The 27,802-nt window shown below is 40.5% G+C and overlaps 2 protein-coding genes, 1 long non-coding RNA gene and 1 other non-coding gene across 7 annotated transcripts; 1 reads left to right on the top strand and 3 right to left on the bottom strand.

The window, feature by feature from the left end:
• The first annotated feature begins 858 nt into the window (after positions 1-858).
• On the top strand, positions 859-13,179 carry tctn1 (tectonic family member 1). Its single transcript, XM_035649606.2, has 14 exons — positions 859-1,182; positions 1,503-1,620; positions 3,980-4,113; positions 4,386-4,537; positions 4,649-4,751; positions 6,579-6,691; positions 6,856-6,876; positions 8,566-8,700; positions 9,153-9,278; positions 10,714-10,802; positions 10,946-11,083; positions 11,179-11,332; positions 12,602-12,733; positions 12,832-13,179. The coding sequence occupies exons 1-14, from the start codon at positions 909-911 to the stop codon at positions 12,976-12,978; spliced, it is 1,836 nt and encodes a 611-aa protein (XP_035505499.1). The 5' UTR covers positions 859-908; the 3' UTR covers positions 12,979-13,179.
• An 82-nt stretch (positions 13,180-13,261) lies between these two features.
• On the bottom strand, positions 13,262-19,230 carry hvcn1 (hydrogen voltage-gated channel 1). Of its 4 annotated transcripts, none has more exons than XM_035649607.2 (6): positions 18,811-19,230; positions 17,163-17,347; positions 15,984-16,088; positions 15,654-15,885; positions 14,002-14,114; positions 13,262-13,784 (listed from the first exon to the last, which is right to left on the bottom strand). In XM_035649607.2, exons 1-6 carry the CDS (start codon positions 18,941-18,943, stop codon positions 13,728-13,730), a joined length of 825 nt encoding a protein of 274 aa, XP_035505500.1. In that variant the 5' UTR covers positions 18,944-19,230; the 3' UTR covers positions 13,262-13,727. The 4 variants fall into 4 exon arrangements, with proteins under 4 accessions (XP_035505500.1, XP_035505501.1, XP_035505503.1 ...); XM_035649608.2 differs by having other exon boundaries at positions 19,060-19,226; XM_035649610.1 differs by lacking the exon at positions 18,811-19,230 and adding an exon at positions 17,494-17,654 and having other exon boundaries at positions 17,163-17,384.
• Positions 19,231-23,134: 3,904 nt separating this feature from the next.
• Positions 23,135-27,520, bottom strand: LOC118319319. The gene is made up of 6 exons (XR_004795951.2): positions 27,441-27,520; positions 26,135-26,178; positions 25,692-25,741; positions 25,388-25,421; positions 23,664-23,713; positions 23,135-23,380 (listed from the first exon to the last, which is right to left on the bottom strand). It is a non-coding gene; the product is annotated as an uncharacterized LOC118319319 (long non-coding RNA).
• On the bottom strand, positions 26,538-26,734 carry LOC118320097. The gene has a single exon (XR_004796234.1). It is a non-coding gene; the product is annotated as a small nucleolar RNA SNORA74 (small nucleolar RNA).
• Positions 27,521-27,802: the final 282 nt, after the last annotated feature.

The raw sequence follows: 27,802 nt of genomic DNA, 5'->3' as shown, positions 1-27,802 counted from the left end.
AGCCCACAAATATTTTCCATAATGATAAATTATACTTTTGTGGGGTAGAGAATGGAATGGGAGTGTCATTATTTGCAGACGGTGGAGCAATTTGGAAAAGGGGTAGAAATGTAGAGTTTGTGGTAAAGAAAATGCTGGAATCCGTAAGAAAGTGGAAGAATGGTCACATAAATGGGGTTTTGAATTTGCTGTTCAGAAGACTAAATAATGTGTTTTACAAATAAAAGAATTAATAATGAAATTAAATTAAAATTATACAACCAGGAAATAGAGAGAGTGAAACAGTTTAGGTTTTTGGGGATATGGTATGATGAGAAACTAACATGGCAGGTGCATATTCAAAAAGTAATAGATAAGGCACTGAATGTGATGAGGTGTTTGGTGGGACAGCAGTGGGGGGCTGACAGAGCAGCGATGAAGGCCATCTGCACGGGTTTGATCAGATCAGTTCTGGATTATGGGTGCATTGTATATGGGTCAGCAGCAAAAACGACATTACAAAGGTTAGACACGATTCAATATCAGACACTAAGGTTGTGTACAGGGGCATTTAAATCAACACCATCAGCAGCGTTACAAGTAGAGATGGGGGAAATGTCACTTGAAATGAGGAGAATACAATTAGAAATACATTATTGGGGACGGTTACAAGGGCAAAGGGAGGATCATCCAGCACAGGACATTCTTAAACCCTGTTGGGAGAAGGAGAAGAGGAGGAAACTGTCACAATTATTTTGTCTGGATTTGTTGCTAGTGAGTCCTATCCACACTCCTCACCAGGAGGCGGTAATGCGCCATTTCGTCGATTGCCAACCGCCATAAAACAATAAGAGAAGAAGAAGAAGAAGAAGAAGAAGAAGAAGAAGAAGAAGAAGAAGAAGAAGCGCCATAGCAACGGTTAAACAAAGATGGCGGTCTCAGCCGCTGTGTTGTGGTCCCTGGTCTTCAGTTGCTTCTTCTCGTTTAATGCCGTGACTGCAGACGAAAATGTAACGACTCGCGAATTCAATGCTACTGCGTCCGGTGCCTACGCTGTCACAAACAACGGCACAGACACGTACACGCCACAGGAAGTCACAGAGCCGACGGCGGGCCACCGCAGCACGGAGGAGCCCGTTGGAGCGAGCACCGCCGCGCGGCCCCTGCCCGCGTCCGGCCGCCTGCTCGTCCCTGCTACGGACGGTAATCAGTCGTCGCACTGTTAAAACATATTCTCAGTTCTTGTGTTATTTGAAGTAACTAAACAGCTTAGGTCTATAGTCGTATGTCTTTGCTCAAAACGATGGAACGTCACGTGTCAGCTACAAGGCAAGCCGGAGCTTCAAAGAAGGATGTGTGCACTTCCTGTGTGCCTGTTCGCTGATCGAAATACGTGAAATAGTTGCTGATCGAATTCAGTTCGGCTTCGTTTCTGTACGTTTTCAAAAAAGATGGAGGCAGTTCAGGCTGTGTGATTTGCTCTGGGAGTGTGATTAACCCCGTCTCCGCCTTTTGCGTGTCAGTTGCCAGGCTGTGTCCCTGCGACGAGCACCGAAGTGTGTGTGACACCAACTGCTGCTGCGACACCGCGTGTGCCGAGGAGGCGTCTCTGTTCACCGGCTGCTCCGTGCACTCCGTCAGGCAAGTCTCCCATGGCCCTTAAATGGATGAAGGGGTAGACGGTGGATGGATGGAAGACGGAAGATTTACATATACCGATTAGCCCGATAAATCTGGCAAAGGAGTTAAAAAAGAAAATAGAGGGATGGGAGTCTACTAGTCAAAGTTAAAACAGAAGAACAAAAAAATAAAACAATGCGAGTAGAAAACATATGCAAGAAGATTGTGAATGAAAGAAGAGTTCCTGGAGAGAGTTAAGTGACAAGAGGAGTGATAATAGGTATTCCGGTGGAGGAGGACTTGGAAAGACTCGAAAGAAAAGCATGGTGGGGGGAGAGATTCACCGAATGAAGAGATTGCAGAGAAATAGTGATAGGGAAAGGTTGGACAGTTTATCTATTCTAATAGAATTTAATGAGAGCGAACTGCCACAAAAAGTGAAGGTTGGACCAATGATATTTCCAGTAAGACCATATGTCCCAGCCCCACTTCGCTGTTATAAATGCCAGAAAAATGGACACATAGCAGTGGTGTGCAAAGGGGAAACAGAAGTGTCCTAAATGCAGTGGGGACCATAGAATCGAGGAGTGTAGAGAGGGAATGCAGGACAAATGCAGTAATTGTGGGGGACAGCATAGATTCACATATGGAGGATGTGAAGTCAGGAAAAGGGCTGTGGAAATACAGAAGATAAAAACTGCAAACAACATCAGTTATGCTGAAGCAATCAAGAAAGTTAAAGGACAAAAACCCAGAAAACAAACGGAAGTGGGGAACACAAGTTTGACAGCAGTGGTCGAACAAGCGAAGGACAAAGAAATAGTGGTATCAGTAGATAATATTATTCTGTTCATCACTTACATTATCAACTGCACGGATCAGGTCAAACATAAAACAGAGAAAATGAAAATTATAGCAAAAGGAGCAGAAAGATTTTTGGGGATCAAGAATTTGACATGGGAGCACATCAACTAGGGACTTGAAGCTGAAGGGAAACCAGGCAGTCAGGCAGAGGGGACATAATGAAAATTCTGCAATGGAACGCATGTAGCCTTTTAGCAAATGGACAGGAGTTTAAAGGATTCATTCAAAATCTCTCAAGAAAGCCAGATATTATATGTATACAGGAAACATGGCAAAACATCATTAGAGTTCATTATAAAAGGTTACATGGGTGTCCGCCGGGATCGAGGTTAATGGAGGAGGATGTGTTATATTTATAAAGCAGGGACGGCTGCTCTGTGCACACCGTCAGGCAAGTCTCCCGGCTGCTCGGTGCACACCGTCAGGCAAGTCTCCCGGCTGCTCGGTGCACACCGTCAGGCAAGTCTCCTGGCTGCTCGGGGCTGGAGGCGATCGCTGCTGCTCGCTAGTTGTCGTTCAACGGCTGGGACTTGGCCGAGGGCTCTGTGCTGCTGGATCCATACTGCATGTAATGCAATGCAGCTGTTAGTGGGCAGAAGTAGCAGGGTATCGTCATACTAATTCCAAGCATCTGTATTGAAAGAAACATTATTTCTTTGACTTTACTGTAAATTCTCGAATTAAAGCCACTGTACAAACCAGAATGGCACTCTGTAGAGCGCATACCTTCACCAAGGCAGAGTCAGATTCACAAATCACAGATCTGCACCAAATTCCATACACTCATATAGCAGTCCCCCCCCGTCCCCCCCCCCCCCCCCCATCAAGATCTGAAAAATTGCCAAAAAATAAATAAAATAAAAACAGACAGCACCCTTCCTTGCAATGTTAAAGAAAGTGTGAAGGATATTGCTCGGGTCTGTGCCAAAATTTGTTGGGTTCTTCCTGGGGCAGAGTACCATCCTTCCACTAAGTTTCATGGAAGTCCGTTTAGTAGTTTTGACATAATCCTGCTGACAAACAAGCGGCATACGGGTGAAAACATAACCTGTTAGGCAGCGGTAATAATGGTCATACTATCACTATCATGTGATGTCAAAACTCTGCAGCTCTCAGTTTCTCTTTATAACAGAAATACTGTTTTGTATTCACACATTAATTCCAACCACTCACATTCCACATCGTATAGTTATATTAAGGTAGACATGGCGGAACTGTTGAGTTTGCAATAATAGCAAACGACAAGTTGAATTAGGATCAGGAAACAGGCAGGCCACTGTCTGAGGATTTACACTAAATTCATTCAATTTTTAGGAAAGATTGTAGATCAAATGTATTAACAAGTTGCATTGCTTACTTGTAAATTCACCAAATGCAATTGGTAAATATACATGCTTGCTTGTGGATAGATTTGTAATATGATGTCTAATATATATCAGAGGATATGAAAAGGACCTCTTCAATGTTTCTTACAAGTTTACACATGAATGTTTTGATTGTTGTTGTTTTTTTGCAGTGGCAACAAGCAGATGTGTAGCCGTGATGTAGCATTGTACTCTTTAGGGAGCACCATAGACGGCTACTCAAAGCTTCAACTGGCTGTCAAGAAGGAGACCAATTCTGATATCTTCTGCATTCAGTCACAAAATCGTAAGTCAAGTGTAGTAATCTGGTTGCCTTGTGTTATTTTTCTATTCCATCCCATTTCCAGAACACACACACAGACACACACATATATATATATATATATATATATATATATATATATATACACACACACACACACACACACATGTATATTTGTATTAGAATTTCCTAATAGGCTGACAGGGACAAAGAATTGTATGCATCAATGTCAGAAAGTCATTTATGATTCCAGTTCCATCTCCATCACTGTGTCTCGATTATTTTTTTCTGTGTAGGTATTGATGGATTGTCTCATCTGTCACCTGCCCTTCCAACTGACAGTAACTTTGACTCGCTGTTTAAACAATTTACCAGCTTTCTTTTTGGCATGGAGGAAAACAGTGGCCAGACGGCCACTGCAGAGCCTGTGGCTTCCTCTGGATACCAGGTACATCTCTATAGAAGTAGTAACTCTTGACCAGCTTTTTTTCTGCAATAATATACTGTACTAAACATCAGGTTGTTATTTTCACTCTGTGCTGATGGCTTGTGTTTTCAGTACGGGGATGTGATGGTGACAGCAGGCGAAGGTGGAGAGAGAGGGGTGTTCTGGCTTCCAGCTCCTAGTGTCACTGCTGATTGTGTGGACACAAGTCCTGCAGGTAGCTACTGCTCAGCTCAGTGTGAGACAATGTAACTTTAGCTGAACAGAGGTCACTGTGGCCACAACTGAGAACAATGGCATAAGTCAGCAAACTGAATTGGTTAGAAAGAAAGAAAAATAAATACCAAGGAAAATTTAGACATTCAACAGCTTATAGGACATTAACAACAAAAGCAGCGCACTTAAAGCTTCAGTGTGTACTATTTAGAAGAACTTATTCACAGAAATTGAATATATTGTCAATAACTATAAATGTTTGTTATAAGTTCTATGTATTTGGTTGTATTTGTATTCTCAATTTATAGTTAATTAGATAACGTTTATGGTTAAACTAAAATATGAAGCCTCAATTACGTGTCTTTGTCATTGGGTTTGATAACGACATTTTAGGAATCATTGACAGATTAAAAAAAATATATATATATATATATATATATATATCGGTAACGGGAATCTTGTACTCCCAAATATTGATATCGGCCCCCAAGAATCCATATCGGTCAGGCTCAATATATAAATTCAGTCTATTTACCATGTTTGGTCACCATCACCCTGCCGCTGCTGGTAAAAGGTTGAAGAATCTTATGGCCTGGGGGCAAACGACTTCTGTCAGTTCAGCAGGACCAAGACAAATGAGTCTGCTAATGAACGTGCTTCTCTGCCTTGTGATGGTGCTGTGCAGTTTGCAGTTGGCATTGTCCATGATAGACAGCAGTTTGTTTAGTGTCCTACTCATGAGTGAGTCTAGCAGCATGGCAACCACAGATCCGGCTGTCCTCACCAGCGACACACGCAGCCAGTACTCACTTACATAGCAGGGCCGATCTTAAGATGAGGTCTGCCTGCTGTAAAATGTATACGTGTCTCATGTGTAAAAGGAGTGGGGCAAAGAGCACTACACTCAGCTCTACACTGAAGCAATGACGCAAAACAAAGTTTACGTTATATTTAATGTTCTGTACAATTTTTACTATCATTAGGGAAACTGTGACAGCACAAATAAAGTATACATAGTGTAGCCTATACAATGCGCTTGTAGAGGGTGCATCGCGCCTCTGATGTTTTTCATTGTGTTTGTTGGTAAAAGCTATTCAGCAAATTCAGCTATTCACATTCCCTTTTTAAATTTTACTGAAATTATTTTTTATTTTTAATGCATTTGTTTTCTGAGACTGTGTCCCTGCTATTTGTTGTCATCACTGTGCTGTAGTTATTTTTTAATTTATTTTTTAATTTTTCTCAATTTAGTTCCTGATCTAACCAAACCTAACACTGCACTGAGAAGATTCTTAAAGAGAAGCCAACTCAGCCTGGACTACCAAAATATCAGCACACTAGCATGAACTCTTGATGTGGAGAATTGATTTTATTGAGTTACTAGAATAAGTTTTAATTTAATTAAAAACTTCAATGTAGCTTGGAAGAAAGTAATCCCTGCCGGCTCAAAGATAAATGACAAATACACATTTCACAACCTCCAACACTTACTTCTAATAACTGTAAAGGATTATATTTCTGTTGTATTTCTGTTTCATGAGTGCAGTTTCTATTCATACAGCCCACAACAAATACGGTGCAAAGTGCAACAAATAAAAGTGAAACACAGCTGATAAGTCTGAATAACATCCTGTAACCCCCTCAGCGATCCAGCGGAGACAGAGTGGTGTAGTGATGTTTCTGCTGAAACATGAAAAGAAAACTTTTAATTGAGACTGAGATTATTTCATTATATATATATTTTTAAATGCATGAAATAATTGATTGATTGATTATTGCATTATTTTTGTAAATTTCGTGCTTTCATTTTGAACCATTGTCTTGACAGCCTTCCTTAAAGAGGAGAGGAGAGGGTGTTCCCGGCAAATGGTCCTGGATCAGGACTGCAGCACCCTGCCGGCCCTCAACATGAAAACCTACACTGAAATCCAGCTCTTTGCTGTGAGTCTCACGTTTACTCTGCTGTACATCGCTTGTACCTGAAAGAAAGAGTCCTTTCTCAAACACATACTTTTTTTTTACTCTAACATAATGTATGTTTTGCTTAAGTAACTGTACAAAAAGAGAAACAGATCATGTTAACCTTAATATCTTTTACTCTACAGGAAAAGACTAAAGATGCAGCAGTAAGTAATTTTTTTGTATTTGTTATACTATTGATTGTGAATCACTGTCACCTGCTCCAGGACACCATCCGCCGACTCATCAGGAGCATTCCCAGACATTGTCTGGAGTGCATACACACTACTGGATCACATTATGAGTTGCCGTGATAAAATTCACAAGTTAAAAAATGTTACTTTGATTTTCTGTGCGATTTTGAATCTAGCCCTCAATGGATGGATGATTTTAGTTTACATTGACCGTTGTTACGTCATTTTGTTCTCAACAAATTATACCATGTACATCAGTAAAGTTTTTCAACTTGAATCATTCGTTCATCCACATCTGACGTGTGATTTAAGTGTTCCTTTACTGAGCAGTGTATTTTGAATTCACTGGCTCTAGATGCTTAAAGGGTAACATCACCCTACATCCACTTATTTGAGTAAGTAACTCACATACTTAGATACCTTATCATACAACACATTGTGTCTAGTTAAGCTTTCAAATCCCATAATGCTCTCCAGCTTAGAAACCCATCTGGGAAGAAGTTTGAGGATATGCAGGTGTTAAAAATCAAAGGGCTGCAGTTGTTAAAAGTCTTCACATGCCATCACAGCCTCTGCCAAACCAGGAAGTTTATCAAGACACTCACATTGCTTTTGTGCAAACGTGTTACGTGTCTCCTTTCAGCTTGCCACATACTGGCTCAATGTTTCTTCTGCACTTACATATGTGCAACATGTAGACACTGATGAAACTTTGAGGTTTAATGCTGCAATGCAGAGACAGGAAAAACGACACTCAACTTTTCACTCTGCCTCCAAGAAGGAAGTAACAATTTATTCACTGACACTGACAACACGCCTTTGCTTTACCTAACTGTTTACTAACTAGTCTTTGCAGCATGCTGTACAGCTATAGATTACTTTTTCAGCATACTGATATATGTCGAATTTATATGTACAATTACCATCATCATATGTTTTGTTTTTAGTCAAATAACCTATTGTTGCAATACAGTGCAAACTTTTCTAATTAATCTTTACTAAATGCTCCATAATAAAATAGATAATTTTAAATGTCGCCAATATTAAGAAGGCACAATATCTATACTGATGTATTATGTATTGTGGCTCAAGCCACTTTCAAGTATCTGCAAGTTGAGTTAAGATAAGATGTACCTTTATCGATCCCCGTAGGGGAAATTCAAATTTGAAACACCAGCACACAAGTGTGGGAGCACAGGGGAAATGTAATAATAAATAACATAAGAATAGAAGATATAAGATGATATATATACAATAATGTGCATTCATCGTAGCTGTTGTGCAAATAAAAATAGAATCATCTGTGAATTGTAAATGGACTATATTTGTATTGCACTTTTCTAGCCTTATTGACCTTATGGACTCAAAGCTCTTTACAGTACAAGTCACATTCACCTTTTCACACACACATTCATACAGCACTGCATACATTTACTGTGCTTTTTCTGTCACATTCATACACTGTAAGAGGAGCTCTCAGAGGCATTTTAGGGTTAAGAGTCATGCCCAAGAACACTTAGGTATGATGAATGGGAAAAGCGAAGATCAAATCGCCAACCTTTTGGTTATTGGACGACTGTCCACAGCCGCCCACTGTGAACTAATGTAACTAAAGCAAGGGGTAAATTAACTGGTGTGTGTGTGTCCCTGGTGTTGCTGCAGGTTGTTCCTGTGGAGGTAGCTTCAGTCATCCTGCAGTCTGTAGATGGGACTCAGACAGAGTGGAAGATGAGTGAAGGAGAAATTCTCAGTCCAGTTCTCCTGAACCCAGATCTCTGTGCTAATGTGGTGCTGGAGGTGAGTCCATCACTTGACAATTTGTAGAGAATTACTCCTATTTCTGGATGAAAAACTGCCATTGGGAATATTTTTTAAATATAATTCATACATTTTATATGCCCAAAACATTACAAGTATCTAGAGTTAACTCTTTAGTACTTAGTTCTTGTCAGGGTGAAAAAACTGGTTTGGCTTCACTTTTGTGAGCTGTCATGTCGCTCATCTTTATATACAGTCAATGGGTAAACATAGTTAAGAAATCTTTAACGCTGTCAACAAAACCCAAGTGTTATAGTCATAATAAAAGTCACTTGTACTGGATTACAAAAGATTGCACAAGGTTACGTAATTGGGGAGAGAGGAGAAAATACTATTGCGAAAGGTAGCGCTGAAATCGTGTACATAGAATAATGTAACCTCAAATAAAATGTCACTGTCTGCTGGCTCAAGCTGACATTTTGTCTCTTCAGGTTGTGTACGTCATGAAGTACAACCCAGCTGGTGAGATAGTGAATGTGAACGCATCTCTAGTGCTTGGATTTGTCCGTGGGGCAGCACTGCCCCTGAAACAGGAGTTTCATATCACCTTTGTCCAGGTAGTGTCACTCAGCAACATATTGGTTATGTATCATGGGGTGTCATGTACTTAAGAGTTTTATCTAGATGAGAAAATCCAAGTGCTGCAAACAGTACCTGCTATTTGGACAAGATACTCTACTTGGAGGAACTTACTAAGTAGGTTTCATTTTTAGGATATAACCTATTGGATGCTCACTGGTAGTTTTGTAATAACTAAACATTTTATTTCAGTTGTGAAACTAAATGTAGAGGATTGTCGGATGCCAGCTGGAAGTACTAAAACTTGATATCAATCTCAATACATTTGTGTATAATTGTGGGCCTAAATTGTCACTACTGGTTTTCCATCTTTCTTTGACCGGTGGGACTGTGAAGTATCAAACCCTGTATGTAAATCAACTGTGATGAACTGAAACTGAGCACCAGCTCTACATAGTCTGTAGAAAGTCACATGTTAGTTATAATTAATAATCATTCAACAACACATGGACGGATTTGGTGGGAATATTACTTGGGAGGCTATCTCCAGATTATTAACTTTTTTCCATGATATCTACGCAAATGAGATACATACTAAAACGTATTAGCTTATAGTTAGCCTTGCCTGACAGATGCAGGGTATGCATCACCCTTCTGATGCTTTTCATTGTTAATTTTTCTCTGGTTATGTTCATTCACACTTTTGTTTTGCTGTTTTTTTATAATTTAATTGAATTCTTCAGTACATTTTTTGGCCGTCAACTACTCTTGTTATGCGATTCCAACCATACTTTTTCTCTTGTATGTACCACATCTTTCACTTCACACACAATTTGTGGCTCATATTGTTGATTGAGTTGATTTCAGATAAAGTTTTATGCAGAGTGCTTTCCAAGCAATAGGACTTTCTTTTATTCAGCTGTCTTCAACTTCAGCAAATCCTTCAAGCATTTTCAACTCTGCATTCACACTACATTTTCAGCAAGAAATTCACTTTTTAGTTGCATCTAAATTTCTGACTGTGTCTTGACTGATCCTAAACTCAGGGGCGATTACTCATTTAGCGTCCAGTTATAATGCACCGTCAGCTTCATATCTCAGTTCTAACCTTACGAGTCTCATAACAAAAAGGTGGTCGTCTTCCTCTGTCTCATCCCTGTATATTATCCCTGTACGATTCATTGATTAAATATGCAGACAAGAAGTCGTCGACAACAGAGGGCAGCCTATTGTCATGGTTTTCTGTGTTCAGCAGCTGGTTATTGTCAACTCAGGAGACATAAAGCACATTCAGTGCGATTGGCTGCTGTAAACGTCAATCAATATCTGCAGCAGTTCCCTCGATAGCTTTGTGTTTTTACCAAAAACTTATAAATATGCAGAATCTGGTAGCTCTAACAGCTGTTTCACGGCGTCTTTAACGTGCCATTCTTGAGAATATATATGATACTGTGTCTTTTGTCATTTAAACAGCAGGGTGTCGAGGACGTGGCTGTGCACTACAGTGGAAATCCAGGTTATGTGGTTGGACTGCCCCTTGTGTCTGGAACACAAACACCAGAATATCCTTTACCTTACTTTATCAGTTTCCTTTGGAACAGTAGTAGGGGGTTCAGGGTATATATGCAGTGTTTGCTAAAAAAAAAGGGAAGGATGTTTTGATGTGCTACAAGGCTCAGGGTTTGTCCTTAGCAGCCAGCTCCACAGGGATTGTCAGGAGCATCAACCCCAGAGAAACACTGTCTCTTCTGGACACCACCAAGGACCAAGACTGTCTGCGTGGTCCACATCAGCGTGTCCCTGTCCTGTTTGGTCTGGATTCTGTGTCTGGCTGCACATTAAGGCACGACATCCTCACACGCACCAAATCCCATTCCTATGTTCCGGTGCAGTGTCCTGTCAAGAATTATGGGCTGATGACTTGTCTTGTTTCTGCAGACTGGAGGAAGTTGTCAACTGCACCTTGGTCTCCCAGGAGCTCCTGGATATTCTGAGGGGACCAAAGTATCCTCAGCATATAGCTTCTTTTGGAAACTCCCCGTTAAACAATCCACAGGATTGGGTGCAAATCAAGACCGGCTTCAGTCCAGGGGTGAGCACAATTTAAAAACAGAAAATAGGTCTTAAAAGGGCTGAATATCTGGTTTCAAGAGACAGTTAAAGCCAAGTCAGAGCAAATAAGTCCAATATGTATTTCATGTCCATAATACAATATCTGAAACATTTTAATGAATAGTTCAATGTAATAGTAGATTTATTTTATTGTTTTGTTTCCCTTATTCTAATTTCTATTTCCTTCATATTGTCTGTTGATGCATTTCCATTTTTCAGTACTTTTATTTAGTGTCTTCTGCTCTGTGGTACAGTTGCTTCAGAAGGTTTCACTTCACTTGATAAAATGTAATAATCCCTAATGATAATAAGTAATCAGATGCCTTGCCTCAAATTTCAAAATTCAGGTTGGGATACTGGACATTGCAACAGCGAATTAGTGCTAAAAAAAACAAAAACTGTGGTACTTGGGTAGGAGGGTAAACTCAGAATTCAAATAAAAGTTGCATATTTGTAAAGAAAACCCTCAAATGTACAAGTAAAAAAACGGTCATTAATCTCTGAGATTAAAATCTTTTAAAATCCTTTTAAAAATTTTATTTTGTGCATCAGGAACAACAATGCAATGGACAAAGTCAAGGGTGTGACACATCTATGGGGAATTCAAATGAGATTTGTAATTTTCTTTGAGGATCACCTCATGTTTGTCTGCTCTCCATATTAACACCTCCAGGTCCACTGAGGGGGGGACTCATCAGTCTGCCCCCCAGCCCATTTCCTGCCTGCTGGCCAGTCATACATGCCCGCTCATGGCTCTGCCTTCTTTGGCTCAGTTCTGCAAACAACCATCCTCTCTTTGCCTTTCCCTCTTCACCTTCCCAATAAATCTAAAACTTACAACTTTATAATTTCAGAGAATATGCTAAGTTTTTTCTCATATTAGATATTAGGACATTTCTTATATAATGGCCCTAATATACCTTTTTAGTTTTTTTGAAATCTATATAAAATGGGTCAAAGATACTGCATGTTTATAGTTTATTTATCAAATTTGTTTTCCTAACAATGTCAAACAACTTAAAAGAAAAAATTGTTTGTCACTAAACATTAGTTTAGAATACTGATATTACCTTTTCAGAGCTATTTGGTTGTAGTTGAACCCAACAGGCATATAAATCTAAAATATATTTAATGATTCTTAGTTAAATCAACATTAAACCATACTGAATGTTTCCATAGTTAAGAGACATGAAGCAGTAAATTATTTACATTGTGAGGCCACATCCAGCAGTGTGTTTGTTGTTTGCAGGAAGTTCAGAGTTGCAGCATCCCATTGTCACTTCATTTAGAAGTTGAATGGACCAAATATGGATCATTGGTGAACTCCCAGCCTCAGATTGTGAGCATCACAGAAATTATCCAAACAAACACCACTAGCTTGGTAAGATTCACCTTTTCACAGAGAAATGAACGAGGCAATTTAAAAAAAGTAATCTTCCAATCAACTCTACCGTGTCTGTTTGTGTTTTTCTCCTGCAGGCCCTGTTATCTGGCGGCAGCAGCATCCTGTCGATCAGAACGTCAGTGGCCTTCGTACCAGTGTCTGCTGCTGCGCTTCCTGGTTACAGAGCAACTCCCACCATCAATGCTAAACTACCCTATGATTTCTTCTTTCCTTTTGTCTGATCCCACAGCTACCCCACAGTTCATACAGGCTCCAATCACCAGTGTATGGGAAGACTTTCCCTACACACTGGTGCAGGACATTTATGACAGCAAGAACTGTTTGTGTGATCAATTTATTACTGTACACTGTGAATAATGTACATAGGATTTTTGTAAGATTATTCAACATTTTTTTAATAAATGAAATACATTTCTGATTAATTTGTATCATTTTTATATATTTTTTACAAAACATAGTCTTTCTAAATATCAATATTTTCTAATAAATGAAATACATTTCTGATTAATTTGTATAATTTTTATATATTTTTTACAAAACATACAGTCTTTCTACATATCAGGCAGCAGATTTAAATATAGTTTTATGTGCCAGTTCTCAGTATGAAGAAAGTTTCAAAAATTGTCAGGCAGGTTTAGACTTTGGCCTTGTAGCTTTACAGTCATATATAAACAGTCATATCCAGTAGCATCTGAATATTTGATATTCATTAGATAAATGCAGACCTTGCCATCGTGGATATAGATCGGTTTCCACAGATATTCACAATGGCACGATTACACTTAATGACTACAGCTAAGTGTACAGTTAATGTGAAACTACTGTGAACAGGAAGTAGGAGTACTGAAATTGGGTCTGCAATAAAAGTTTATGATGGAGTATATTGTTTGAAAATTAAAAACAACGGTGCAGAAAGGTACATGATTTAAATGACATTGAACAGTAGCATCATAGAAGTTAGTTGGAAGAGTTAGAAGTCTATGGCGTGCTTCTTCAGGAGGGCTTCAAGTTTCTGTTTCTCTTGTTCCTATGACAGATGGAGACAAAGACAACAGTCATTCTTATGTTGGACCTCATTCTAAGCTTGAGGACAGATACAGAATATGTATTATGTGGTTCAAACCCCCCCCCCACAACACAGGTTGCCCAAGTGTCCTTCTTTGTAACTAAGGCCCTAGGGATACGATGGATGTAAATGTATAAAAGTGGCTCTGATTCATTGTATGAAGCAGTTGAGGAATCACCAGTTTATCAGTGCGCTCCTGTAGCTCTGTGACTCTCTGGACGAGGTGGTCGTAGCTCTCCTTCAGCTTGTGGATCCTCTGGTCTGCACGGGTCTTCACTGACACCAGGATACCTGCCCCACATTCAGACACAGTCACCTCCAGCTCTACGCAGACTTTTTTTAAATGCACATTTACCATTGAAAAACCAAAAAAAAGGAAATGTCCAGCACATCAATCCAAACTATCAAACTGGCTCTCTGACACTGGGGAGGAGGTCGGCTGTAAACCTGTAGATTTTTCTGTTTCTGTTATTCATTTATTCTTAATGACAACATGATGAGTTATTATAACGTTTTCATTTTTGGGTGTATTTAATATTCTGCACCCTCACCTTTAAAATATTTGACCTTAAAATTATATTTTGCCCCAAATCATTTATATGTTTTTTGTTGTATGTTGGGGAAAACGAGAGATGTACTTTTGCGAGATCAACATTGTGCTTCCGGGTCAGTTCAGCACGGCACGGACACCAGAAACAAGCGCAACACAAACCGGAGCGCACACACCCGTGGCAGTGGTTTATGGAGTTGAATTTTGAGAGTAGCCTCAAATATAACGACAGTGATTGACAGTAGACACAGTTTTAACATAAGTGAAGAAGAGTCTACTTAGCGCAAGGGGACACAAAATGTACTGACCTGGCAGTCCTGGTCGAATTCATTAGCAAAAACAGCAGTTGCGTTACAGCTATTGCAAGAAGTACCTCTTCTAACATTCATCTCCCACCCCACCCCCTCTATCTCCCTTCCATGGCTGTGTAGTTTTGTGCATGATGTTATAATGGAGGATTTAACAGGTAGTAAGTAACTGTGTTCATCGACATGCTGTCTCTTTTGTAGTAACTCTCGTAGCCAGAGATAATACATGTTGCACAAACACAAACTGAGCTCAGATCAGTCTGCAGAGTTTCTTCAGTCTGTATCAGTCAGGCACCACAGTTCTGAAAACTGCAGCAGGTCCACAAAGACAGTAACATGTTCTTAACATCAGTGACTCACACAGGTGGCTCATGTTGTCTATTGCAAGTTACTTTCTAATTTAAAATAAAAGGTTTAAACTGCACCAAGGAGTTTATGTCTTCAACCTGTTTTTTGTTTGTTCAGGATGACACAAAAACTACTGAACAGATTTCCACAAAACTTGGTGGAAGGATGGGACCTGGGCCACAAAAGAACCCATTCCATTTTGCCAAAAATCTTTAACAGTGCATTTTTTTCATGGGTTAATGCATGGCTCTTGTTGGAAAAAATTGGACATATTTTGGGTATAGATGTTAAGGGTACTATTGGGCCTTGGCGGAGGTTTGCACCCTTCTGAGGGCCATTCTACTGTAGTTGTTCATGTAATAACTCAATTTCCACAAATTAGATATTTCAGACACAATGATGCTTTGACTGAACCACTACTCGACTGGCTGAGAATGCTGTCCATAGCTCAATGCTATTCATCTTGCTAAAAATGTGAATATACTTTCGTATACAATATAAATATTGTCTAATATTTAATCTGCATATACAGTAAATCATTTTCCCAGACTCGGGTAGTCAAACACCTACAATAGGCATATAATATGAAAGGATAGATGGATGGATAGATAGATGGATACTGACCATTAATAATTCTGGCCACCCGCCAGAGTCGCAGCAGAATGAGGAGACCCATCCCATCGAAGGCATCCTCGTGGAAAATGAAGACAATGTCCAACACGAAGGACACCAGCACCACCAAACCATCAAATACCTCAAACTTGTGTTGGAAGAACTCCAGTTGGTAGGCAAAAAGCTTACCAGCCAGCTCCACCATGAAGAATGTGAGAAGAGCCAGGCTCAGGTAGTGAAACACCTGCAGCAACAAACAAAGGCTGGTTACTTTACTGTACCTACAGGGTGCAATTATAACAGTGGCTGTCCTGTGAGTAAGTGGTCAATTCTGTGTCTCACCTCAGGAGCAATATGACCATGTTCCAGGCGGATGACAGACAGATCTATAAGCAACTCTGACAGGACAAATATGGCATCCAGGACGACCAAACACACCACCAACACCTGAAAGCAACATCAGACACTCAGTGTTAGCAGTTCCACCGCAGACGTTTTCCACCAAACTTCTGCCATGTCAAACAGATCACCTCTACCTTTGAACAATACTAATGCAGTTCCCTGCCTGAGCTGCTGACATTCATAGATAAGGGGGAGCTCTCGGAAATTTACCCAAATGTGTGGACTGCTCTCAGATATGCCTTACACTTCCAGTCACCGTAGCTGAAGCAGAGGGGAGCTCTTCAAAGCTGAAACACCGGAAAGCCTTACTGGTCTTTCTGTGATCAGTATTTCATTTGATAATGTGACCGAGGACTTGGCAAGAAAGGTCATGAACAGCAGCGTGTGGTTCACTTTGTGTAATTGTGTGATATATGATTTGTGCAATTTAGATTTATTTATGTGTTTTGTTAGCAATTTGTTATAATGTTATTTGTATAGGTAGTAATTTGATTCTGTATGCTATTTGTATAAGTGTTCGCCCAGGGCGCCATACAAGCTAGAACCACCACTGGCTCCTCTTCATATGTGTATACATACATTAACATGTGAATACAGAAAAAAACACATACATAGTACATGTACTTACATTTCACTTTATTCATTAATATGTACACATGGGATCAGAAGCAGAAGCAGGGTGTTTGAAAATGAGCAAACACAGATGCTTTAAAGACATGAAAGTAAACGTATATTTATTTACAGTATCTAAAGAAAAAGTTACCTTCCTGGATTGTTACTGGTGCAACAATGTGTAAGCAGCATTTTACTGATGTAGCAGCACGACATGGAGCTAGTTTTGAGTGTTCTTAGTTTTTTGTATTGGTAATTACAGTGAGTAAGTAAAGTATTTCTTTCACCACTGTCTGGTTCCAGCTTTGTGTTTTGGTTTTGTTGGACCAGACAACGATTTTGAAGATGTCACTGTGGACACTTTTCACAATTTTTATTTTTGATATTTTATCAAATTAAATAAAGTCAGTTCCCACATCAGGAAAATAATAAAGCCTGATTTCAAATGTTGTCTCATTGACACTGCTCTATCATCTGGTACATGAAACCTTGAAAGATGCGACAGACCTGGAACCTCTCAGAGCTGTAGAGTCTCTTCAGTGAATCCCTGAAGGTCAGCGTTGTTGGGAACTGTCCTGTGGCTGGGCTCAGCTCCTCACTGGCCACATGCAGCTCTTCATCTTCCAACTGAGTTGACTGCTCATCACCCACAGTGGTGAAATACTTCAGGTATCGAGCCATAGCAGCAGGCTCTGCAAAGGGAAAGGACCACGTCCAACCTCAGCTCACCTCACAGGTTAAAACAGAAGTTTGCACCTCAGTACAAAGGTGTTTCAGAGGCTGCGCAGTGACATAACACAGCTGTTCTTATTATACAGTTTAAAAAACTATAACTTACAAGATGTTGTATTGTTATTTCAGGAACCCCTCTGGCTGCCTGTGTCACTAGATAACAGCACAAAGCTAAATACTTGAAAGTTTAGAAGTTATCGCTGACTCCTTCAGGTTTGCAAAATATGTCAGCATCTGTGCAGATTTCTCCATAAGACAATCTGAGTCCACTTCTCCTTTTTCTGGTTTACAAAATGTTATTGAGAAAGAACCCCCCCCCCCCCCCCCCCCCCACACACACACACACACACACACACACGAGACTGAGAAGTGGAAGCATTGAACCAAATATTATCACAACCCACTGCACCCCCCCCCCCTTCGAGAGGGGGCCCCCAAGAACGGCTGAAGTCCACAGTAACGACAAACCCTTGAATTCTACTACCGGCTATGTACAGGAGACTGCAATGACACCATGGTTGGGACGAATAGAATGTCTAAAGACATGTGTGTGAAGTGCTTGGGAATAGTGTTGAGGTGTGTTTGCACTTAAACTTTACTATTTTACTATTATTCATGTGTATGCACAATGTGCACATTGTTTATGATTTTGTTTTTAAAAAAGAGATATCATGTGTTTCTGGGGTCCCCCACAGTCCCTTGAAACCCTCCTGCACCCCCTGTGGACATTACTACTGTTGAAGCTGCACATTTGCAGCTCAGCTGAAAATAGACTTTCACTAGAATAACCATCTGCACGGAGTCCTGCTGACAAACACTGAACATCTCAATTATTTCCATTCCAGTTTTCTCAGCTGGAGAAACTCAGGCTGAACTGATCCAAGCACTGCCCCCTCGAAGATAAGGAAAAAGGGTCGCCGGCCATGTTAAAGCCTCCAGAAAAAAAAACAGTCCAAGCCCTTAATGATCGAAACTTAATGATCTGTGCACTCACCCACAACAAGACACCGTTTTACCATTTTAAAATATGAATTGCATACTGTTTCAGTATAATGCAAAATATCAGCAAAAATGCACCTGTAGTAAGTAACAGCCTACCACTGGCAACTACTACAGCAATCAGAATGAGAACATGTCTTTTTATTGATTTGTGCTGATTTCTTTCCTGAAACAATTCCATGGGAAAGTCTACGCCACCAGTCTGTGGGGTGTAATTTGTAGACGGTCCCTAAGACAGAAAGCAACAGGAACGTAGATTCCAGTGATGTTTTCGCACAGATATCGATAGCGACAACTAATGTCGCTGTGGTTTTTGTCAATGCGGTGTCATACACTGTCCCGAAATACTGCTAATGTAGTCAAATTGTGTCGAGGAATCCGATTGCGGGGTGAGTCAAACCCGAATATCCGGCGGATATCAAACCTGCTGCCAACTTTGACGCGCCGCTGACTGACGCGATGTCAGGTCGGTCGCGGACACTGTCCGCAGGAGAAGTCAGCTGTCCTGCGCTGTAGCGGTTAGCCTCCGCTGCTGGACGACTCGTGATGAAGAACATCCGCTCGGACTCTTTCTGCCGACCCAGCACTTTTGCGCGAAAGGCACACTCGCCAGAAGAGTTGGCTCGTCGGGACTGTGACTCTCTCGCCTTGTTGTCCCGTGAACTTGTCTTACCTTCGCCGTTGGAGCCCTTCACTGCTCCTCGCGAGGAAGGCTGTTGTTCTGGGATAAGTTCATCTGCAGCGGGAAAGAACCCGCCTCTCCCGTTCTTTTCTGTCCGCACACGGCGTCGGCGCAACCTACGTCCAGTCTGTCAGCCTTGACACAGGAACCCCCTCAGCCCTTAGGATTTTACTGACGGTCAGTGGCGGACTCGGGCTGTTTGAGGGGCAGGGGCGGGGGGGAAAAAGGGGCACCTACTGCACGACACTGGGCCCCACAAACGCGCAAAAAATGAATCGTACCGAATTGGGCACATCATCATGTTTTCTCCGAGTAGGAGTACCACATACAGCACTGCATTCCGTTTTTTCTACTGGAAAGGGCACCCTTTGGGGCACTGTCATGTAGGGGCGGCTTAGAGGGCACTTCATAACGGCCCCCTTTTCCATAGGAAGGGCACCCATATAGGGACTGTCAAGTTTTTGACCTTATAGGGCACTGCATCATGTTTTCTCCACTAGAAGGGCACTCATTAAGACACGTTATCAAATCTTCTTGCTCTAAAGGGCACATCGTCATAATTTATTGCATGAAAGGGAACTCAATAATTTTTTTCCCATGTGAAGGGCAGCCAATGGGGAACTTCCTCTCGTTTTAACCACTCTAGAGGGCACTTTAGTTGTGTTTTTGTTTTTTAACCATGGGGGCACCGGGGGAGGGGGATTGCCCCTGAGTCCGTCGGTGCATAGGAGCAATGTGGGCACCATCCCACAGACTGTGCATTGCCCTATGTTACTTTGTAGGAATTTCCTGTACGCTCTGGGTGATGCAGAGAACCTCAGCAAGAACACGCTCTGCACCGCTGTACATACGGTGGAACGTGCTCTGACAGCACCTGGATGCCTTCATCGTTTCCCCTCGTCTTCTGCCCAATGCAGTCAGTGGCGCCCCCAGAAATTTTTCACATCCCACAGACTGTGCATTGCCCTACGTTTCTTTGAGTGAATTTCCTGTACGCTCTGGGTGATGCAGAATGATTGGTGCCATAGTGTCAGGGGTGCCATTCGGTGGTTGGGTGGGGTAAGGACGATTCCAAGGGCCCAGCTCGGACATGGGGCCCCTCAGATTGCACCCACATTCCAATATGTGAATGCCTCGGTCAGAATGAACCTCATTGTGTCAAATCTCTCCACATATTCAGGTAAACCTTTGCATTAGAAAATTACAATGCACATTGAACATACCATTTTTACCAATGTCTTTCCTTAAGTGTGAATATGTATTATATTGCGTTGGTATTCTACTTATCTTCATGCAGTATGGGGCTTGTTCATATAGGTTAAAATATATATGTGGTAATTCACACACAGACATCATTGTGCGCGCGTGTGTACGTGTGTGTGTGTAAGGTACTCTGTCTTTTGTCATGTGTGAAACGTGCCCCTTTTCTTTTTGGTACAAATAAGGTACACCATAAATAATCATACCAATTGTTTGGCAGCGTCACTTAACCTGCATAGACACTAATGTTTTGCAGAAAATGCCTCCTGGATAACTTCAGTAATGATCCTTCCCTTTTAGCATATTGAAATCCCTACGGGTGGAACAGTTGGTGTTGACTTTCTTTGTCGCCATAATTAATTCTTTCAAATGCACATTGATGCTACATAGATTGTAATGGTGTCAACTTGTATACAAGTCACAGACAATGTAGCATTACGGTGATCCCCAATGCTTTTGCAGATGACCTGTGCACGGTCTCTCTGCAAGGTCACCAGCATTTTTCCAGTTTTCACGCTCTAGCTCCACCTTTTTCCGTTGTTGTGTTTTATATTCTATGTCGTTTCTTATATTAAATGTGAAGTTCAAATGTCCTCTTGTAGAGAGACCGCCCATTGTCTGCTCCAGCCTGAAAGAAACAATGCAGTTGCTTTACATGTATGCGTTGTTCCTTTGTGATAATACGTTATTATATATTTAAGTAATCCCTAAGTCTATTATACACAACGCTCTTAAAGACTTTAAACAGGGTGGGAAATATACTGTAGATATAGCTTGATAATTGTTCATATCATTTTCCTCATTAGACTTAAATACTGGTACAATCCTAGCAATCGTCATTTCAGGCAAAACTCAACAGAATGGAGAGATTTATACAGTAAACAAGAGGCTCCACAAATTCATTCAGTGTAGCTTTAAGAATTTGTTACAGATTTCATCTGCACCAACTGTATGGGAGCTTTTCATATTAACAATCATTTTAGAGACTTCATTTCTGTCAGTTGGAGTCAAAAAGAAGGAATTTGTGTAATTGCCTTGAAGATATTGTCTGAAGGTAGCATTATCTGGTTGGCTAATTCTGTTTGAGAGTTTCACCTACAGAGATAAAATGATTGTTGAAACTATTAGCAATGATGTTTATTCAGACTTCTAGTGTTTAGATGTAGCAACAAATATGAGTATTCAGTATATAATTTATGTATTTCAGCTGGTTAGGTCTAAAATACTTACAAATATAACTTCCTACGAATGTTAAGGCAATGGTTTTCAGATACTTCATAATTACCATTACACCAATGTAGTGTGATAGTGACAAGAATGCCATGTGGCTGATGAAAAAATTATCCAAGATCATATTAAGTATTTAGTCTCCTGCAGTCAGCTGCAGCCTATTATGGCGCCATCTTCCTTAATCAGTTTGCCGTCTGTTGGTGTCGCTGGCTCCGATGCTGCTCCCCCAGCAGACCACTGTGAATAAAAGTACACTGGCTACAACAGACGGCACATGTTGAAGGATCTCTCAGCAGTTTAACACTGACATACCCTGGACAAATGTGGCCAGCTCGGAGCGGCCCCCCCCATCGAGGGGCCAGACCTCATTATTGCTGAGGGCCAGATCCTCAGCAGGGGTGTAGTCCTATGTTGGAGGGCCCCCACCTTTGAGCTAATTTTTGTACCGGTTTGCTGCAGCAAAGACGTTATTTCATTGTGCTTTTGTATACTGATATTACACATTTGTTTATTTTTCATTTTCTCCAAAATACGCTTGACCCTATGGCTTGACCCCACAAGGGTTACACCTGAAATTTTAAGGCTAAATCTGTCATACATTACACCTGTACATGCCATGAGAATACATGTGTACGACAGATTTAATGTTAACAAATGCAAATTTTTTCAGATCTACTTTTGTCCTAATAGGGTGGTTATACTATAAAATCATTAACTTTTTTTGCCAGCTCTGGCATTTGGCAGCTGCATCACTTTAGGCTTTGATTATGTTTGTATGCCTCAACTGTTCCATTGTTCTTTTTTGAATATGCAGCTGGTTAGTTTGTCCATTTTTGCTATAGGTCATAGGCAGTGAACAACCCCTTTTTTATGTGAACATGCTCGTCTAGATTGGACAAAACTGAGATGACTTACCAAGGTGACAGCCACTATCGTTTGACCACCTGCCAGATTGCTTTTGTTAGGTTAAATTAAGCCAAATACCTGGTTTAACATGTCCTGGGTATGTTGAACTCCATAGTTCAGGCCCCAGGACTCGTTCTTTCCCTTTTCATGCACCACTTCCTTATTCACAAATCCCATGAAAATTCATAAAACTAATGATAAATGTTCCACCAAAATTGTGCGCATCTAGACCCTGATAAGAAAATATGAAATACAGTTAACTACACGGTTGCCACCGACCTGTTAACCACACATTTTATATTATTTTATTAGATCACCAAATTTATTAATCCAACACAAAAAAGTGTGGCCCTAAAAATAAAAATTCACCTTTTTCTCCCGTTAGTATAATTAAAAAACAAAATTGCGTTTAAAAAGAAATTCAGAATTTAAAAGTAGTAGGACTGAGTGCCAGACAGAACTATGCGGTCACAAAGTAATAAGATTGATAAAAGAATGCACACGCAGTTTTCTCTAACAGTTTTAAGACTGTCTTTTATTAGTCAATACGGTATCCGAGTTCTCCAGAGAGTTGCAGGAACTTTCCCCTTATCCGTACCATTCCTCTGGAAAGCACATCATATGCCTATTTGTTTGCCATTGACATAAATGACCAAACTGAACACTGAGGTGGAGCAACAGCTAATTTTATTCCAACATCTTTACATGATTTTGCGAACTAAATACTAAAGGTAATACATTACAGTATAGCGATATCCATCTTACGACAACTGAATGATAAATATACATGACATTAAAAACTTTAGTCAAACTTCAAGTTCTATTCATAACCTTAAACATGTTGAGCAGACACGGTGCACCTGACTGAGCCAGGGATCTTAACCATTCATCCAGACCAGCTCCATGTCACTGAACACTAGAAACATAAAGCATAATTATTACCAGGCAGCTCATAACCAAGTTAATGCCATTTTTTTTTTCTACAAGTAGTATGTTTCAGGGCCTTAAGTCAGATTGTGGTAAATAGATTTACTTAAACCTGTGCCAAAGTCCTGAGTTTTTCTCCCAATACTATATGATTCCACAGCAGAGAGGAGATGGTCTCTGCCATGGCAGTACAAGATTGGGTACAGAGTTTCTGTAAACTAAATACAAAATGTTGTGCATTACTTCTGTATCCACACTGACATGTCACTCACTTCATTGTAGGCGTTTGCTGCTCCCTGTAGGTCAGCAGCTCCACGTGCTCCTATAGAGAAATGAGCAGTGGGTGAAACTGGAACAGAGCGACTGAACACTGCTGACAGCTCAGGATTTTACAAGTCACCACGGTATTTTGTCAGCATGATGTGTTAATATTTAGTCATCACAGCATGTGAAATAAATGGTTGAGTATAACCGCAGGAGACAAATTAAAGGAAAAGTTCAAAAATGAGTAGAACATCAGAGAAATGACATGGCAAATGCATCGACTGTATGAAGAGCTATACATTTTGGGCTGTGTTATATAACATCTTTGAGCCCATTTTTGTCCCTGTTGGCTGCAGCAAAGACAAAGCCATTTCATTGTGCTTTTGTATACTGACATGACTCAACAACAGTGCACACCCCTCTGGATTATATTTGTTTATTTTTCTCCAGTGTGCTTGACCCCACAAGGGTTACACCTGAAAGATTAAGGCTAAATCTGTCATACATTACACATGTACATGCCATGAGAACACATGTATATGACACATTCAATAGGAAAAAAAACACAATTTTAGTCAGATGTACTTTTGTCCTAATAGGGCAGTTATACTATGAAATCATTCACTTATGCATTCACAAATCTTTTTTTGCCAGCTCTCCTGGCATTTGGCAGCTGCAACTGTAACACTTTAGGCTTTGATTATATGTTTGTATAACTCAAACTGTTCCATTATTGTTCTTTAGTAAATATACAGCTCTGCAGCTGGTTGGTTTGTCCATGTTGGCTATTTGTCCTAAGCAGTGAACACCCCTTTTATGTGAACATGCTCGCCTAGATTGGACAAAACTGGGATGACTAACCATGGTGACTACCATCATCGTGTGACAACCTGCCAGATTGCTTTTCTTAGGTTAAATTATGCCAGATACATGGTTTAACATGTCCTGAACTACATAGTACAGGCCCCAGGACTTGTTTTCCCTTTTCATGCACCATTTCCTTATTCACAAATCCCATGAAAATTCCTAAAACAATGATAAATGTTCCACAAATTGTGCGCACCTACAGCCTGATGTCGAGAAAATATAAAATACAGTGAACTACACTGTTGGCACTGACATGTTAACCACACATTTTATATCTTATTAAAGCACCAACTTTATTAATCCAACAAATAATTGTGGCCCTAAAAATTCACCTTTTTCTCCCATTTGTGTAATTTAAAAAAAGGCTAAATTGCTTTTTACAAGAAATTCAGTATTGATACGGTTTCTTTAGCTTGACGTCTTCAGCAGGACTGAGTGCCAGACAGAACAGTGCGGACACAAAGTAATAAGATTGATAAATGAATGCAGTTTTCTTTAACAGTCTTAAGACTGCCTTTTATTAGTCAATGCGGTATCCGAGTACTCCAGAGAGTTGCAGGAACTTCCCCGTTATCTGTACCATTCCTCTGGAAAGCACATCATATGCCTATTTGTTTGCCATTGACATAAATGACCAAACTGAACACTGAGGTGGAGCAACAGCTAATTTTATTCCAACATCTGTAAATGATTTATGATACAGTGAACACTAAAGGTAATATATTACAGTACAACCATATGCATCTTAAGACAACTGAAAGATAAATATACATGACATTAAAAACTTAATTTATACTTCCAAGTTCTATTTACACCCTCAAACAAGTTGATTCGACGGTGAACCTGACTGAGCCAGGGATCTTACCCATTCATCCAGACCAGCTCCATGTCACTGAACACTAGAAACATAAAGCATAATTATTACCAGGCAGCTCATAACCAAGTTAATGCCATTTTTTTTTGTACAAGTAGTATGTTTCAGGGCCTTAAGTCAGATTGTGGTAAATAGATTTACTTAAACCTGTGCCAAAGTCCTGAGTTTTTCTCCCAATACTATATGATTCCACAGCAGAGAGGAGATGGTCTCTGCCATGGCAGTACAAGATTGGGTACAAAGTTTCTGTAAACTAAATACATTACTTCTGTATCCACACTGACATGTCACTCACTTCATTGTAGGCGTTTGCTGCCCCCTGCAGGTCAGCAGCTCCACGTGTTCCTGTAGAGAAATGAGCAGTGGGTGAAACTGGAAGAGAGCGACTGAACACTGCTGACAGCCAGCTATGCTCAGGATTTTACAAGTCACCACGGTATTTTGTCAGCATGATGTGTTAATATTTAGTCATCACAGCATGTGTAATAAATCTTTAAGTATAACCGCAGATGAGACAAATTAAAGGAAAAATTCAAGCCTCACTTTAGAGCACTGAATTGTCAAGAGTGAGAAAGGGTAGTATTAATTTGCTGTGACTTTGATAGTCACCAGATCTGAACCCTATATTACTCCAATGGGAGGAGTTGTTGGGACCCCACGAGCCACCAGAACACTTAATGCTTGTTTGTCCTTCAACTTGTCACCATCTGAAGGTAAAACTACTTCAGCCGCACTCACCTTCCGTCAGCACGACTCCACTGTCAGCATCTCGGGGGCTCGGCCTGCAACACAACCATGGACATTCAGACATTCACTCAAAACCACTGCTGATAAGTGTGGGCCATAGCTGGCTACTTTATGTTGAGGAAAAGATCCCAGGTTTGGTTAGCTAGTCCCTTCCACATCCAAAGACATAACTTCATCCTAGTCAGAGTGAATTATCGATCAGCGAAGGCTTCCTAAATTGCTCGAAGACATCACAGAAATTTAAAAATTTAAGTAAAAGGATGCTACTTTCTTATCTTCAGGGTTACTACACATTCTCCATTTCAAAATCGACTTATCTGGAGTTCTCATTAAAAGTCTACAAGCACGGTGAACACAAAGTCAGGTTATACAGAATCACATTTCGTCCTGTGTGCATGTGTGGCCCTATACTAGGCCTGTCCCGGTGAAGCAGAACAGGCCACTCTCATTTGGCCGTGCTCTGCAGCAGCCCAGCAGCAGCAGGCTCTAAAACAGAACCCACCGAGCTGAGACCAAGAACAGAGACTTTCTCTACCAGCACTGTAACACTGAGCCAGACACCAACGCCTGGTCAGCTGACTGAGTGCTGGGGGGGCGCGAACACGTGTTGTGCTACAGTAAAGCACATGTAGGTTGGGAGAAGCCCGAGCAGAAACTGATCCACCAACTCATCATCTTCATTCTAAATATATATGCATATTTTCTGCAAAGAAAATACAATAGTAAACGTATTGATCTTTGCATTGTAAAAAAAACTACAATCTGAGTAAAAATGTTATGACCAACTACATAATGGCAAAATTTTCCACGTTAAAAGTGAGTATCCATGCAGATCTGTACAAAAACCAATAATGATAACCATTCTGGCTCATTTTATAGCCATCGACTACACCCCTCTTCAATGTAATTTTTTTTACAACAAACTTATTTTTGCTCCATTTTAACATGGTAACACGTGTTTGTTTTGAAAAGCCCCTAGTGCGTCATGCTTGGAAAGTGCCACGAAATTGTCGTTTGACCATGTCGATCTTGTAAGAGGCTGATGATTGACCGATTAAGTAATTTCCAAGTTACAACATTTACCTGCCTGTGAACTCTCCGATTGACTAAATACCGAGAGCAGCGGCCGGACATTTATGGAGCCCACGTGCACCGCACATTTTTATGTACATCGCCACTGGTCAATTCTTTCCATTGTTGCATTTAACAATGTCAAACTGCTGAATTACACCGATGGAATATTAATTACTCTGTTGACATTATTTACCTCATGTATCTAGACGTTTTGAAAACTCACCTCCACAGACACAACGGCACACGTCTCCGGCTACAGTTGGGTGAGAGGCAGAGCGGAAGTCCCGCATAGCTTTATAAAGTGTGCCGCTGAGCATTGTGGGAAGGGAGGCATTCCCAAAGATCGTCCTATGAGCAGATGTTACACTATACTGTTTTCCACGTGAACCACACATTAGCTTACAGAACCAAAGCTCTGCTCATTCTCTTCGTCAGCTCACATGATATTTGAAATGACATTCAAGAAATTACATTCTATAAATATGTTTTCGTAAAACATATTGGGATTCCAAAAAACATATATGTGATCATATTAGTTAAACAAGTCGCTCATATATGATATATTCTGGTAATGCTATATAACAC

Source organism: Scophthalmus maximus, chromosome 9 (assembly GCF_022379125.1).
Source record: "Scophthalmus maximus strain ysfricsl-2021 chromosome 9, ASM2237912v1, whole genome shotgun sequence".
Lineage (NCBI taxonomy): Eukaryota > Metazoa > Chordata > Actinopteri > Pleuronectiformes > Scophthalmidae > Scophthalmus > Scophthalmus maximus.
The sequence above is the reverse complement of the archived record's forward strand: the minus strand, read 5'-3'. Positions and strand labels throughout refer to the sequence as shown.